This window comes from Saccopteryx bilineata, chromosome 4, assembly GCF_036850765.1.
Source record: "Saccopteryx bilineata isolate mSacBil1 chromosome 4, mSacBil1_pri_phased_curated, whole genome shotgun sequence".
Lineage (NCBI taxonomy): Eukaryota > Metazoa > Chordata > Mammalia > Chiroptera > Emballonuridae > Saccopteryx > Saccopteryx bilineata.
Genome location: NC_089493.1, coordinates 59,557,943 through 59,574,261, shown reverse-complemented (window position 1 = coordinate 59,574,261; position 16,319 = coordinate 59,557,943). Strand labels below are relative to the sequence as shown.

Sequence of the window (16,319 nt, the reverse complement as noted above, 5' to 3'; positions counted from 1 at the left end):
AGGCTAACTCCGGGGTTGTGCTGCCTCTAATTACAATCTATTTTATGTAGTCTAGATTCATCTTTTTCTAATTTAGCTGACTTTCCTTTCTAGTTATTTGGACCCACATGGTAAACCATTCACAGCTGTGTTGTACACTCCACAGTATATATTTAACCCAAGGCCAATCTAGACCAAAAGACTCCTACAGATTTAAGTTGCCGAAACCTCTTGTTAATTAAGCAATATTACTACTTTTGCATGGCTTTATTCAGTTTCTAACTAGACATAAATTAAGGTGAGCAACTGCCCAGCCGACCTCAAGCCAGAGCACAACACAAAACAATTACGCATTGGGGTGAGGTAATGTGCTCAAGAAACCCTGAGACCCCTCCAAGCTGGAAACAAAGCAGGCTTCGGAGAGGGAGATCCATCCCTGCCCTACGTCCCTAAATTCATTTTTTAACAACACCGCAAAAGCTCACTGGGGGCTGATACACTCCCCAGGTCCTGTCCAGACCCTGGAGCTGTCCTTTGCTATCTCAGCTGCCAGCCACATGGTCCCCACTCTCTGCACTCACTGTGTGCTCTGGTGTTTGTGCCCACTTGACCATGTGGGTTAAATGTTTACCTTTTCACACAGCTGTGTAAATAAGATTAAAGCTGATTAATGAAAAAAAGCCTTTGCCCTCAAGGAGCGGAGATTCTGGTGGGAGAGTCAAATCCACACCTAAGTAACTGCAACACAATGTGAAAAGAGCTATTCATGAGTATATAAAACATTATGAGACATGGACCAAGAAAGAATGGATTCTGCCTCCTTCTCAAAGAAAGCTTGGAGAAGAGGCTCGGATACCAGCTTGTGCTGAGAGGTGAGGGGGAACAGGCTGGATAATAGAAGTGGGCTAATGCTCCCTCTAGAAGGTGGTGGCACACTCCCACCAGAGCAAAGCCTCTGGGGCAGCGAGTAGCCTGGAGATAAAGACTGAAGAAAGAGTCTGCAATGGATGAGGCAAGAAGGCCCACATCCAGGACAGACACTACAGCAGGCCAGGTGAGAGACTGTAACAGAGAAGGAATGGGGACGAGCTGCTTTGGGACTTTCTGACCAGTCCAGGCCATGCCAGCCCATAGATGTCACCTAGGTCTCCTCCTCTTGCTAATCCTCCCCACTGCAGGCCTGCTCATTTGCAATCCTTGTGTTGAAAAGCAACTGATCAACCCTCCCCACAGGTGGCTCGCCCCCAGCTCTCCTTCCAGACAGTACTCGCACAATAAAGAAGTCGATTTTGCCTGGGACGGAGCAGGCACCACCCAGCATGCTCTGAGCTTGGCACACATGCACACGTGTGCCTGCACACTCAGGGTGCCCTTTCTAGGAGAGAAGGCCCAGATGGTCCTGGTCCTTTGGCTTTTATGTATCAGCATTTGAGGGTTATGCTTTGTCTGCTTCCTTGTGAAGGAAACACCAATTAGTTAGCACTGTGCTCTCCCCATGAAGGGTTTGAGGAGCCAGTGGGGCGAAGGGGTGGCACGGGGTGTTAATTACCCTGAAGGTGGAGGGCACTCTAAAAGGGGGGTTTAATCAGCTCGTATTTAAGCGGTGTAAGTTATCTAAAAATATTGAGGGGAAGGTAAAAGAACAGAAGGGATGCTAGCCTCAAAATGAATGACTTCATTTTTGTTTGTAATTAAATTTATTACATCCCATTATAAAGGTAACATGTCATCACGGAAAATTTTAAAAAATACAGGATATACTGAAAACACAAGAAAGGAAGATAATCAATTACCCATAATTCTATATTCGTTAATAATGCCTTTTTTTCCTTTTTGACATAAATTGTTGTGGTATAATCATACTGTATATACTCTTTTATGTTCACTATTTTATATAACTGTCAAGTTACAGTGACTGCATGTTAAAATGAGTGTTCTAAAACTGTGATATTTGTACAACTGTGAATACACTAAACAGTGAGTTGTACATTTCATATGGATGAACTCTATGGTATGTGAATTATATCAAATAAAAATGTTAAAAATTGTTCAGAAACTTTATTTTCATGTCTCTGTGACATCCTACAGACATTCTATACGAAGTGAGTTATCATCATTGACTAAGTCACTCCCAAACTAGAATTCATCTGGGTCTTTCACTACCATAAGCAGTACTGATATTAACATGATTGGTACACCGATTTCTATATTGATATCATATTCTTCCTTCTCAACAGTCTTCTAGAAGGATTTAAGGTTTTAAACATACTAACAATCTAGAAATTATTTTAAAGGACCAACAAAGAACTCAAGAAAATTTAATTACTCTCTAAAATCACTAGGCACCAAAAAAAAAAAAAAAAAAAAAAAAAAAAAAAAGTGAGTTTCTAAGTGGAACTTTCATTGGGCTTTAAGTCTAAAAGAAGACGGGGACCTATAGCAGGATCACAAATATGCCATGTGTCTGAAAACAATAGAATCACATGTTATCTGTGCCTGACACTCACTTGGCAAAGAAAAAAGTCCAATCCTGGCAGGCTGGTGTCAGAATATTGGGGTGCTTCAGCACACAGCCAGTGAATAGACAACACGGTGTTCAAACTTCAATGTGAACCAAAGCCAGGAGATCCAGAGCATGTTAATCCTTAACTGTGTCATCCATAAATTGGGGGTGACGGCACACTACATCAGATGGTGAGTTTGAAGTTGGCGTGTTCTGAAAGTGTTTGTGCAATGCCTGCTCATAATGAGCACTCAATAAATTCAATCAATAGTTGCAACTAGGATAATGGTGATGTCAGCTGCTTTTGACCAAACTAGAAAGCAGGAGTTCAAATCTCAGCCCTGCAGACGGTTCTGCCTTGTATTTTTCTACTGACTGAGAAAGGGCCTGGAGGTATTTTTATTGCCATGGGAGCTTCAGCTGTTACCAGAGTTCGTTTGCGCAATCTTTGCATTCCAGTGTGCTAAAAGCTTTCTCATGCAGGGATAAAAGCAGTCTTTGTCTCAAGCTGGTAAAAGGCACCATCTTTGTCAGACAGTTAACTGTTAAACTTCAAGTGTGTTTCTACAACAACAGATTGGAAAGCCCGAGGAATGGAGACACACCCAATAATGAGACAAGGTGAATTTTAGCAAAGTGAATTGTGTGTGTGTTAAGGTAAACTATTTTTTTAAGTGAGAGAAAGAGAGACAGACAGACAGGTAGACAGTCAGGAAGGGAGGTGAGAAGAATCAACTGATAGTTGTGGGACCTTAGTTGTTCATTGATTGCTTCTCATATGTGCCTTGAGGGTGGGGCGGGGGGGAGGGGCTCCAGCCAAGACAGTGACCCCCTTGCTCAAGCCAGAGACGTTGGGCTCAAGCCAGTGACCATGGGATCATGTTGATGATCCCGTGCTCCAGCTGGTGAGCCTGCGCTCAAGCAGGCGACCTTAAGGTTTCAAACCTGGGACCTCAGCGCCCCAGGTCAACACTCTAGCCACTGTGCCACCACTGGTGGCAAACTATTTTGAACAATGTCAAAATGCCAGGCATTATGCTAAGTTGCTAAGCAGTACTTCACAATAACCGTGTGAGGTGGGAACTTTGATTAGTCTTACTTATTAAAAAAAAACAAAGGCTTAAGGAAGTTAAGTATTTTTGCAGAGTTACAGAGCTAGTAAGTGAGTGGCAGGCCAAGATATGAAACCCACGATCATACATGTTCTCATCCATCATGCTCCACTGAGTAGAATGGACTACTATGCGGTAAGCCCTGCAAATTTTAGTTTTATGATCTGATTAGTGACTTTCTGACTTCCCAACCTGGCCTTTGCCAAGTATGGTTACTTAAAAGCACCAAAAAAGAAGACTTTTTATTTTATTTTATTTTTTTTCATTTTTTCATTTTTCTGAAGCTGGAAACGGGGAGAGACAGTCAGACAGACTCCCGCATGCGCCCGACCGGGATCCACCCGGCACGCCCACCAGGGGCAACGCTCTGCCCACCAGGGGGCGATGCTCTGCCCATCCTGGGCATCGCCATATTGCGACCAGAGCCACTCTAGCGCCTGAGGCAGAGGCCACAGAGCCATCCCCAGTGCCCGGGCCATCTCTGCTCCAATGGAGCCTTGGCTGCGGGAGGGGAAGAGAGAGACAGAGAGGAAAGCGCGGCGGAGGGGTGGAGAAGCAAATGGGCGCTTCTCCTGTGTGCCCTGGCCGGGAATCGAACCCGGGTCCTCCGCACGCTAGGCCGACGCTCTACCGCTGAGCCAACCGGCCAGGGCAAAGAAGACTTTTTAAAGGTCAAATCTGGACACGTCATTTCCCCCCCCTTCAGCTGTCCAGGCAGCCATTCCGGAAATACCCACGGCCTCCCCCTGAACTTAAAGCTGCTCAGAGGCAGACGATGCACAATGCTGCAGAAATTTTACTGTTTTGCTCTTAGGTGGATCTAATGAGTTAGAACCACAGGACATAAAAGGTATTTCTATTTTACTTCCTCCCTGTGGAAAAATGTCACCAGTTTCTTCAAGGGTTTTAGGAAAGGTTACCATGTAATTTATTCTGCAAAATAAAACAATTCTCAGGCCCTGGCCAGTGGCTCAGAGGTAGAACATCAGTTCAGTGTGTGGAAGTCCTGGGTTTGATTCCCAGCACACAGGAGAAGCGCCCATCTGCTTCTCCACCCTTCCCCCTCTCCTTTCTGTCTGTCTCTTCCCCTCCCGTAGCCAAGGCTCCATTGGAGCAAAGTTGGCCCCGGGCGCTGAGGATGGCTCCATGGCCTCCACCTCAGGCACTAGAATGGCTCCAGTTGCAACACAGCAATGCCCCAGATGAGCAGAGCATCGCCCCCTGGTGGGCATGCCTGGTGGATCCCGGCCGTGCGCATGCAGGGGTCTGTCTCTGTGCCTCCCCGCTTCTCACTTCATAAAAATACAAAAAATAAAATAAAATAACACAATTCTGAGAGTGAAAAGAAGCACAATCAGTAAATACGCTGGCATAAGCCAGGACCTATAGTCATGTTCCACAGGTTCCTAGGTCATATCCTGGTTGAGGCTCCCCGTCCATCAGTGACATGAGTATGAGGGTGTCAATAAGTTAAAACACTCTACTTAGAAGAGAAAAATGCCTCCAAGCTCTTCAGCAGGGTATGAACCCACCACTCTGAATGCTGAGTCTTGTCTGCATCTCAGTCCAGCCTCAAGTGAAAAGGGAGTCTAGAAGGGAAACGAGTGTGGTGAAATGACAAGCATCACCACAATCATGGCCATGTTTCTAGGGACTCAGAGGATGGCACAACCCCAAAGATACATCCTTCATTAACAAAAGCCCCAAAAGTCAGAACATTTACTTTTGTAGACAAAGAAACCAGCGTGATGACTAGGACAAGCTCTTGCTCAACTCCACCCAATCAATTGCTTTATTGGCTGGATTTAGAGAGGGAGGCTTTTCTGCCTCCTGGTCCTCTCTTACTCATCCTGGAACTCGAGGAAACATTTATTCCAACAGCTCTTGCAATTCCAGCTCCAGGCCTAAGGAATGGTGCAACTTGGAGGGTAAAGAAAAAGAGTCTGAGTTTTTCTCTCATTAGATCCATCTAAAAGAGCAAAGTAATAAAATTTCTGCAGCATTTTTCCAACAAGTGTAATGAAATTCAAGGAGAATCAGGACAATAAAAAAAAAAAGCCCTTAGGGATCACCATGACCAGCTTCTTCCTTTACAGAAGAGGCCCGGAGCCTCCGAGGGAAGAGCTGGCCCAGAGCACACACCCAGGGGACCAGGGCTCCTGGCTTTCAGCTTAGGCCTACTTCCATGTTACTAAGCTATTTGGTTAAAATCCATACTCAAATTTTAGATCTTCTCTCCAAGCAGATGAGGGAGGAAGTGGGAGAAGAAGGGAGGAAAGCAAAAGTAGGTGTGAGGCAAGGTAGGGTTGAATCCACTTTATTAAAGCTCCACTCCATAAAAACAATTTCAAATGACCAATGTATGGAGATTTGAGGGAGAATGAAGAGGCAACCACAGACGTCTCAGGCAGAGCCTGACGAGAGGAGGACAGTGTATCACCTACCTTTGGTCTTGATGGCCGTTTCAATGTTCAGGGCATCCCGGTCAGCATCGAAGTTGGTGTAGGCTTTGACTGACCCGTACGCACTTGGGGGTGTCGAGTGCTGAGGTCAAAAGACAAACATAACCCAATCATGCACATTTAATATCCTTTTGTTGAAATACTGATTTCTAAAATAGATTTTTTTCCCCCTAATAATCCTTTTAACAATTCAAATCATTCTTAGACTAGGTAACTAGGTAAGTTTTGAACATACCACCCAATGTAAGGAACTTCACTGTTTCTAATGAGAATTCTTCAAAGACCCAGCAAGGTAGAATATGCTTTCTATATTTCCACAGACAACCCAAAGCTGGGCATTCAAAAGCACCTGTTTAATTGGGAAGGTTTTAAAGAGCTTAAAACTGGGCTGGCAACAATTCAAAACAAACTGAAAATGTGGAAATGCCTGAATAACACGTGTGGCTAGCCAAGTTTTGCAACGGGCACATGAATTTCCACTTGGGCCTGTTGGCTCAGCTCACAATTCTTTTTAAAAGCAAATGTAAAATGCCTGCCTGCTTCTCTCTGTCAGGTAAGTGAGGAAGCCTCCTCTACTTTGGCCACCGTTATGGTACCGAAGTGGTCAGGCCACATGGCCCACATCCTCCTTCCTGTCCATGAAGTTCCTCTGGCTCTCGCCTCCTCTCTGTCCCCTCCCCTCTGCTGTCTTTAACAAGATCCCCTCTGCCTAACACGCTTCCTAGTATTTTCTTTCTTATTGCCTTTTAAACCATACACTCTTCCTTTCCAATGCTTTTCTCTCTCTCTCTCTCTCTCTCTCTCTTTTTTTTTTTTTTTTTGGTGAGAGGAGGGGAAGCACAGACACAGACTCCCACATGTGTCTCAACCAGGATCCACTGGGCAAGTTCACTAGGGGGCGATTCTCTGCCCATCTGGGGCCATTGCTCCTTTGCTCAGCAACTGAGTCATTATTAAGTGCCTGAGGCGGAGGCCACAGAGTCATCCTCAGCACCCGAGGCCAACTCGCTTGAACCAACTGGGTCATGGCTGTGGGAGAGGAAGAGAAAAAGAGAAAAGAGCGGGAGGGGGAGGGGTGAAGAAGAGATGGTTGCTTTTCCTGTGTGCCCTGACCAGGAATCAAACCCAGGACTTCCATAAACCAGGCCAACGCTCTACCACATACAACAGGCCAGAGCCTACAATGCTTTTCAAAACCATTACTTTCCTGATCGGATGGACCAACCCCCACCTCACTCCTGACTGAGGTGAGGGCAATAGCCTGCTTCTACATCAGTTCTCCCTTCCCAAGTGTCAACTCGCCTCCTTCCTGGAAATGCCTTTGCGGTGCTCCTCCTCCCTGCTCCCTGGCCCCAGAGCAAAGGACAGACACAAGAGGATGGACGACTGTGGCTCTGGGTGGCTGATGGCAGGTGCAACCGTCCACCACTGCCCTACCTTCAGTATCAAGGTTCCCCATCCTGAAGTCCCCCCACCGCCCTCCCCCCGGTACATAATACCGATCATAATGTGGTGACTGTGCCAGCTCAGTTTCTGGAAAGAATCAGACTAAGGTGCCCCGCCTTATCTCTCCACCCACAGGCATTGCCCCACAGGTACCCAGTTCCCACACCGGTTGGTTTTATTAGCAGGGAGGTCATACAGGTGAGCAACTAAGAGGCCATCCTCTTAATGTCTCCCAGGACAAGCCAAATCTCAGGTCAGAACAGGACAAAATGTTCTAAATGTACTTGTGACCATCTAGGCCAGGCAGTAACTCCAGTTCATGTTTATAACTCTGGAACACAATGGTCATCAAGGTGTTTTCCATCTTAAATTTTCCAGTAAGAGTAACTCAATGGAAATGGAGCACACATTCAAGAAAAGGTAAGTCAAAGTGCTATTTTGAAATACTATATGTGTTATGGTGGCTACAAAATGTGGATAGAAACTAAGGGAAAATATCTTCCTATTTATCAACAGTGCCCTCAATTATTTTCAAAAGCAGACAGTCATTGGGCCACATCACACAGGGTTTCATTTACCAGGTGCCATGTCATTCCAAAACAGTGAGTAGGGGACAGTTTCACATAACTTCATAGTATATATGGAAACAAAATTAAATGAATAACTGAACCTATTATCTGTAAAATCCACTCATCTGAAAACCAAATAATTGAGACAAAAGTAATAATCCTCCCTCAGAATCCCGGGGAAAACATGGCATTTTCTACTGCAGGCCCATCTCGCCAGACAGAGAAACGCATCATACTAGAGCACAGTAACTTCAGTGGCTATGGGAGAAGCCCTCTCATGAAACAATCTAATGATCAGATCCATTGAAGAAAGCAATCACTGAACTCCTAGACTTGTTTGGATCTCAACGTACAGCTTGTTCTGTTGCCAACAATAGTGTGCACAACTTCCAAAAGGAAAGATTAGAAATACATATAGGCTTTATATGCCCTAAGAGCTGTGTGTGCACGGACGTCATCCATCTGAACATTTTGACAGCAAGCAGCATAGACAATACAGAGGGTTCTGTGCCCATAAGCTGCTGTCAACTCACTTTTGAGTGCTTCTTTGTATATTAATTTAATCGAGAACATATTCTGAAATATGTTCAAGATGTGCCTACAAACCAGTGTCACTCTCTGCTGAGCTTTTGTAAAAGCCATTAAAGCCAAGATGACCTAAAACAGTGGTCGGCAAACTCATTAGTCAACAGAGCCAAAACCAACGTACAATGATTAAAATTTCTTTTGAGAGCTAAATTTTTTTTTTTTTTTTCTGAAGTTGGAAATGGGGAGAGACAGTCAGACAGACTCCTGCATGTGCCCGACCGGGATCCACCCGGCACGCCCACCAGGGGCGAAGCTCTGCCCACCAGGGGGCGATGCTCTGCCCCTCTGGGGCGTCACTCTGTTGCAACCAGAGCCACTCTAGCACCTGGGGCAGAGGCCAAGGAGCCATCCCCAGCGCCCGGGCCATCTTTGCTCCAATGGAGCCTCAGCTGCGGGAGGGGAAGAGAGAGACAGAGAGGAAGGAGAGGGGGAGGGGTGGAGAAGCAGATGGGCGCTTCTCCTGAGTGCCCTGGCCGGTAATCGAATCCGGAACCTCTGCACGCCAGGCTGCCGCTCTACCACTGAGCCAATGAGCCAACCGGCCAGGGCCGAGAGCTAAATTTTTTAAATTTAAACTATATAGGTAGGTACATTGTTATTAACTTAATTAGGGTACTCCTAAGCTGGCCTTTGTGCCCGCACTCAAGGGGCCAAAGAGCTGCATGTGGCTCGCGAGCTGCGGTTTGCCAATCACTGGAAAAGATGTGTGATGTTATTAGCTGTTTTACATATTCATTATTTATTTTACTTGATTCTAACAGTATTTGCAATAATATAATCTCATATATAATTTTAAAAATTTTAACTGTAAAGCAAAAAAGCAAATATAGCAGAATTTCCAAGTTCGTAGATTTCCTGTGAAAGACAATTAAAAATAATTCTGAGCTCCCTGATAGCCAAAGCAAAAAAGGAAACAGGATGAATTACAGTACTTTCAATGTTTAATTTTTTAAAAAAGGAGAAACATCCAAGCTCTTTTGGAGAAAAGGTTTTCAAGTGCTAAATTAAAAAAAGAAGAAGAAGAAAGAAGAAAAAAAAGAAGAAAGAAGAAGAAGAAGAAGGTATGATATAAGTTTTTGTCTAAAATAACTTCCTGGACACTAGGAAGTCCCAAACACTCAAGGATGATTTGTGATATGGCCAACTAATAATAAAATCCAAGGGTATCACATTAAAAGTCATATATCATCATAACAATTACTACCACTAACACGCTAAGGAAAAAGTAGGACAGGCCCTGGCCAGTTGGCTCAGTGGTAGAGCATCAGCCTGGTGTGTAGAAGTCCTGGGTTTGATTCCCGGTCAGGGCACACAGGAGAAGTGCCCATCTGCTTCTCCAGCCGTCCCCCTCTCCTTCCTCTCTGTCTCTCTCTTCCCCTCCCGCAGCCAAGGCTCCATTGGAGCAAAGTTGGCCCCGGGGCACTGAGAAGGGCTCTATGGCCTCCGCCTCAGGCACTAGAATGGCTCGGGCTTCAACGGAGCAACACCCCAGATGGGTAGAGCATCGCCCCTTGGTGGGCATGCCTGGTGGATCCCGGTTGGGCACATGTGGGAGTCTGACTGCCTCCCTGCTTCTAACTTTGGAAAAATACAAAAAAAATAAAAAAAATAGGACAAAATTCTAGCCACCCCAGTGTCAGTAGAATCTGTCTTATTTTAATGTGATGCCAAAAAAGTTTCTAGAACCAAAATATTTATTTCAAACTGAACTAAGAAGAGCTAAAGTAATGGGGAAGAAAGGAGAACTAAGAGGGGGAATGATTGTCTGAATCCTGTTCCATTTTCTTAGATGTACAAGGAAAGGGAGTAGTATCACCCAGAGAGATGGCCCATTTGCAAAAATGACACAAAGTGAAAATGGTGTACTTACATCACCCTCCAAGCTGAGCTTGCACAGAATTTCGTGAACAGTGGACATTTTGAAAGAAGCTGGAAAAAAAATAAAACAAAGTCTTTAGGAAGAGGCTTTCCTTTCCCCTGCAGCACAGTAATTCATTATACTAATCTCTACTTCTTGGCCCATTTCATCTGAAGATATTAGAGTAATTTTTGCAAATATATGCAATTCCCATCTTATGATTGGGAAAATTAAAGCGTGGCAATGGTTTGCCTTCGGTTTGGGATGGGCTACTGAGCTAGTTATAGTTAGTCCTTTCTCTTGCTCTGTTTGAACAGAAGCTGGAGACTGGTTTGTGAATACAAAAACAAAATGCTCCCCAAGGCTAATGCAACTTGTTCCAACAACATAAAACTGACTCTTCCACTTCTCATACAAAATGATAGGCTTGTCAAACCAGCCACAACTGCTGTTATTTCTCACCAGTCACTGGACATATTGAAGGAGCCTGAAAACTATGGGTGTGAACTGAAATCAACAGCATTTTCCTGCTAGCCCATTCCTAAATAGAACCTTTACTATTTGTGATTACTTTCTTTGTTCACTGATGCATAGAAGATACTAAACTGTTAATAAGAGAGACAGTGGTTAGATTTTTCTAACACGAGCTCGTTCCATAAAAGACTGATCCTTATATTTAAGATTCAAAATGGCTGCAATGAAGTCATCTTCCAGTTAATACACTTAATCGGGCTGTGGCACTACAGCCTCATGAATTGGCTTTCCAGCTTTGCAATCACACAATTCTCAGCATCGATACACCTGCCAATAAAAAGTGCTTAACTGGCATTATATGTATCTCAACTGAGCCAAGGCAGGTCACCCAGCAGCAGCATCCCCCAAATGAAGGAAATAGAGCACAGCTGCATCCCGAAACAGTGGGAATGACATTTGAATTGTGCATCTCCTACTTTGGTATTTTTTTGCTTAATAGTCTTTGATCAAGGAAATTGTGTCCATGCAAATTCAGCTTTCTATTCTCTTCCAACAGTTTGCTTAGTCTAAATATTTTCATAAAACTGGCTTGGAGGGAGTATTGACATAGACACTTGCTATTATCGGAAAGCTTTGAACTAAGCCGATTCCAGGCTGGAGGCGGGGGAATGGAAGATATGAGGATTCACCTTTATTTGTGGTTATGGATATATTTCTGCGAGATTTACGTCCTGATCTCTCTCCTAGACCACTCTTCTGAATGCTCACAGATGCTTTTTAAGCACCGCAAAAAGGAAATCACTGCTATTCTAATTCCTCCCATTCTCACCACTCTCAGATACCCCCCCCCCCAATAACCCAGGGCTGGGATATAATTCTCATTTTCAAAAAGTCTTCCTCTCTAAATAAACTGTGGTACATCCAGACAATGGAGGCTAAAAAGAAATGAACCATCAGCCATGAAAAAAACATGGAGGGGCCCTGGCCGGTTGGCTCAGCGGCAGAGCGTCGGCCTGGCGTGTGGGGGACCCGGGTTCGATTCCCGGCCAGGGCACACAGGAGAAGCGCCCATTTGCTTCTCCACCCCCCCCCTCCTTCCTCTCTGTCTTTCTCTCCCCCCCCCCCCCCCCCCCCCGCCGCAGCAGAGGCTCCATTGGAGCAAAGATGGCTCGGGCGCTGGGGATGGCTCCTTGGCCTCTGCCCCAGGCACTAGAGTGGCTCTGGTCGCAGCAGAGCATCGCCCCCTGGTGAGCAGAGCGTCGCCCCCTGGTGGGCGTGCCGGGTGGATCCCGGTCGGGCGCATGCGGGAGTCTGACTGTCTCTCCTCGTTTCCAGCTTCAGAAAAATACAAAAAAAAGAAAGAAACATGGAGGAACCTTAAATGCACATTGATAAGCAAAAGAAGCCAATCTGATAAGGCTACATACTGTATGATTCCAACTATATGACATTCTGGAAAAGCCAACACTATGGATTGAGACAATAAAAGAATCCGTGGTAGTCAGGGATTAGAGGGGAAGGAAGGACGGGTAAAGAAGCAAACCAGGAGAATTTTTAGGGCCATAAAACTACTGGGTATGATACTATAATGGTGGATACCCATCATCATACCTCTGTCAAAACTCACAGAATGTTGACCACCAAGAGTGAACCCTAATGTGAACTATGGATTTGACCCAGTAGGGATGTATCAGTGTAAATTCGTCAATTGGAACGAATGTACCACTCAGGCAGGGATGTTGCTCATGCATTGTGGGCCTGGGAATAGATGGGAACTCTGAACTCTTGACTTTCCACTTGGTTCTTCTGGGAAACGTAACACTGCCCTAGAAAAGAAAGTCTATTTTTTTTCTCAAAAAGTCTTGCTCTATCAGTGGACAGTCCAGTCCAGTCATCACCAGTCCCATGTGGCTATCAGTATTTGAAAAGTGTTCAGTCCAACTGCATATGTGCTGTAAGTGTAAAGTCCAAACCAGATTTGGAAGACTTAGTAAGAATGTAAAAATCTCTTTAAAAAATTTTACATTCATCATATATATCCTGCTCACAAAAATTAGGGGATATTTTATAGCTTCATATTCATTTTTAAATATCCCCTAATTTTTGTGAGCAGTATATTATATTTATGATGTGTTAGGTATACTGGGTTAAATTTTCTTTAAAAAACTATTTAAGTTTCATTTTACCCTATTTCCTTTACGTTTTTAAATGTAGGTACTAGAAAACTGACAACTGTAATGCAGCTCAGGTTTTATTCCCACTGACCCACTGGTCTCCAGGGTCCCGTGGTGGCGTGGCCCAACCCCAGTCCAAAAGCTTGGAGGTGACTGGGTCAGTAAAGACTGAGTTTGAGATTCCCTATAAGACAAGTTAAGAGTCTGCCTAAGAAATCCCCAGTTTCAACCAAGAATCATTCCAAAGGGTCTCATTGGTATCCTACAGCCACCACGCACCGAGGAGAGAAAGAAAATACGGGTTTTTAAAAGACCCACAAGTCTTCCTTTCCATTTTACTATGCACGGCTTGTGCTGCTCTTTCATCAAACCAGTCTTGTGTGCCACTATCAATTACATTCCTCGATTTGATCTTGTTCAGAACTCACCATTCCGTCTGATCAGTGGTGGCACAGTGGACAGAGCATCAACCTAGGATGCTGAGTCCAAGGTTCAAAACCCCAAGGTCGCTGGCCTTAGCATGGGCTCACCCAGCTTGAGTGCGGGATCAACATAATCCTATGGTTGCTGGCTTGAGCCCAAAGGTCTCTGTCTTGAACCCAAGGTTGCTGGCTTGAGTAAAGGGTCACTGGATTGGCTGGAGCCCCCCTTCCACCTCCGTCAAGGGACATAAAAGAAGCAATCAATGAACAACTAAAGTGAAGCAACTGCAAGTTGATGCTTCTCATCTCCCCCTTCGCCCCACTGTCTCCCTTTCTTTCTCTCTCTCTTGCTATAAAATAAATAAACAAACAAATAAATAAATAAATCCATCCTTTAGTATCAGTCTCTAGCTCAGTCCAGCCCTCAAAGATTGGCATGGGAACTGCCTCAGCACCCTCTGGATAAGAACCCGCCTCAGCACCCTCTATCCACTCCCCAGTAAAAGAAGACTTGGGCCACATTGTTACCTGTTTCTCACCAAACACAGTACTCCTTTAAGCCATAACACTTGATCTGTGTTTCCTCCCTCATCTCCTTACCCTCAACCATTCTTCTAGTGATAGAAACCCATTCCTCAAGTCACAACTACTTTGGCATCTGCAGTCCTAATTCCACAGTGCTCTCTCCCTCTTCTCCTACCGGAGCAGTTAGTTACTGATGCCATTACGTCCGCTGAGCAAAAGCCTACTGAGTTCCTGCCATCTCCACTGTATTTCCAAACATCAGATGCAGTACAGCAGGCAGCATGCTTCCCCTCATCTCCCCCAAAGTCTCAGTTCCCCACAGAGATGAGTGTCTTGGCACTCTAGGTGCTAAATAAATGTTTAGGAACAATGAGTTGCTATTTGGCATAATTAACAATTTATATTTATATTATTTATAATCATTCTGCAGAAAAAGCAAAAATGTCAATAACCACAAAGTAGTATCCATGAAACTTGTGATTACTCCATGCGTGTCTTTTGCATCTACATAAATATTTCCTATTTCATGCAAGTTTAATGGCAAACTTATTTCCACTTTAGAAATCAACGACAGCCCCTGCTTCTTTACTGCGCCCCGTCCCCTGGCAAAGCCAAGTCATTTGGGGGATGATGGGTTAGTATCTAGAAGAAATAGTTGGCTTCCCCACACGTGTTTGTTAAAACATTAACTTAATACAGTATAATTGATTAATGAGATTATATCAGTATGCTGCTACCCTTAAAAAAGCAGAAAAAGGAAGTCTTGGCCCTGGCCAGGTGGCTCAGTGGATAAAGCGTTGACCTGCAAGGCCAGATGCTGAGGATTCAACACCCTATTAGGGCACATATGAAAAGCAATCAATGAGCATATAACTAAAAGGACCAACTAAGTGAAACAAGTTGCTGCTTCTCTCTCCCTTCCTCTCTCTCTTTCTCAAATCAATGGAAAAATTTTTTTAAAAGAAAAAAAAGGAAAGAAAGTCTTGGCTGTGCTACTGTAGGTTACAAACACTGGTAACATTCATGTTATGTATCAACAAAGGCCTAACAAGCACTCACTGGCCATGGTACATCAAGGACGGAGAGAGACCACTCAGAACTGCAACCCCGCCCTGCAGGGCCTTCAGCTCTCTTTCCTCCTCACCCCAGGGAGACACCTGAGAGGTTAGCCCAGGCCACCCAGCTAATGAGGAGGGAGACAAGGCCAGAATCCCGGGCCCTCTGACTCTTGGGTCTTTGACCTTTCAACTTCACCACAATGGTACTCCGTTCTAAGAAATGAAGACACCAAGTGAGATAAAAACAGGCCTTGGCTGGTTGGCTCAGTGGAGAGCACTGGCCCAGCAAGTGGGTTTGATTCCCTGTCAGGTCACACAGGAAAAGCGTCTATCTGCTTCTTCACCTCCCCCCCCCCCATTTTTTTTCTCTCTTTCTCCCTCCTCCTCCTCCTCCTCCCCCCCCCCCTCCTCCTCCTATAGCTATGGCTCAAGTAGTTTGAGCAAAAGTTGGCCCTGGGTGCTGAGGATAGCTCCATGGCCTGGGCCTCGGGTGCTAAAATAACTCTGTTGCTGAGCAGTGGAGCTGCAGCCCAGCTGGGGTGGATATCCCAGTCAGGGCACATGCGGGAGTCTGTCTCTGCCTCCTTGCCCCCCACTTAATAAAAAGGAAGGAAAAGAAAAAAGAGAGACAGATAAAAACAATAGGAGGTCAGCTAAGAGCTTGAAGGGTACAGTACGGACTAGTGGAGAAGAGCAATCACCCTGAAGACTCCAGCCGGAGAAGCACGGGGAGACCTGGGGAGGTGGTATGGAGAACGCCCCTGGGGGTTCGGAGAACAAGAGGACAGGCTTACAACGAGCCGAGCCGTGTCTACTGTGGTGCCTCCTGGAGCCCGGGGGGTCTAAAACATTAATTTCTGAATGGTGCAAATTTAAGCTTGGAAACAATGAAGTCCAGAAGCCAAAAATGATTTGTTCCCAATACTCACAGAATCAGTTCACAACATTTGCTCTGGAGGCTGAGCTTTCTCACTGAAAACAACTCGGCTTTAGTGCACCTATTGTTTCAAATGAGAATAAAATAAAATCTATGTGCCAATGAGGTAACTCCATTCCCACTGACCCCCCAGCACAGTAGAAAGTTCATCAGCGCACTGAGCGCAGAACAAGCGCACCCTTTCTGGCAGACTGCTCTACAGAACATGAACG

General features: G+C 45.1%; 1 protein-coding gene across 1 annotated transcript in view; it reads right to left on the bottom strand.

Moving 5' to 3' along the window:
• The window catches only part of ANXA2 (annexin A2), a 45,313-nt gene that overhangs the window by 23,129 nt on the left and 5,865 nt on the right, over positions 1–16,319 (bottom strand). Inside the window, exons 2-3 of the mRNA XM_066276079.1 lie at positions 10,530–10,588; positions 6,039–6,138 (exon numbers count right to left, since the gene is read on the bottom strand). Coding sequence (XP_066132176.1) covers positions 6,039–6,138; positions 10,530–10,577 — 148 coding nt within the window. The 5' untranslated portion in view covers positions 10,578–10,588. The remainder of the gene's footprint in view (positions 1–6,038; positions 6,139–10,529; positions 10,589–16,319) is intronic.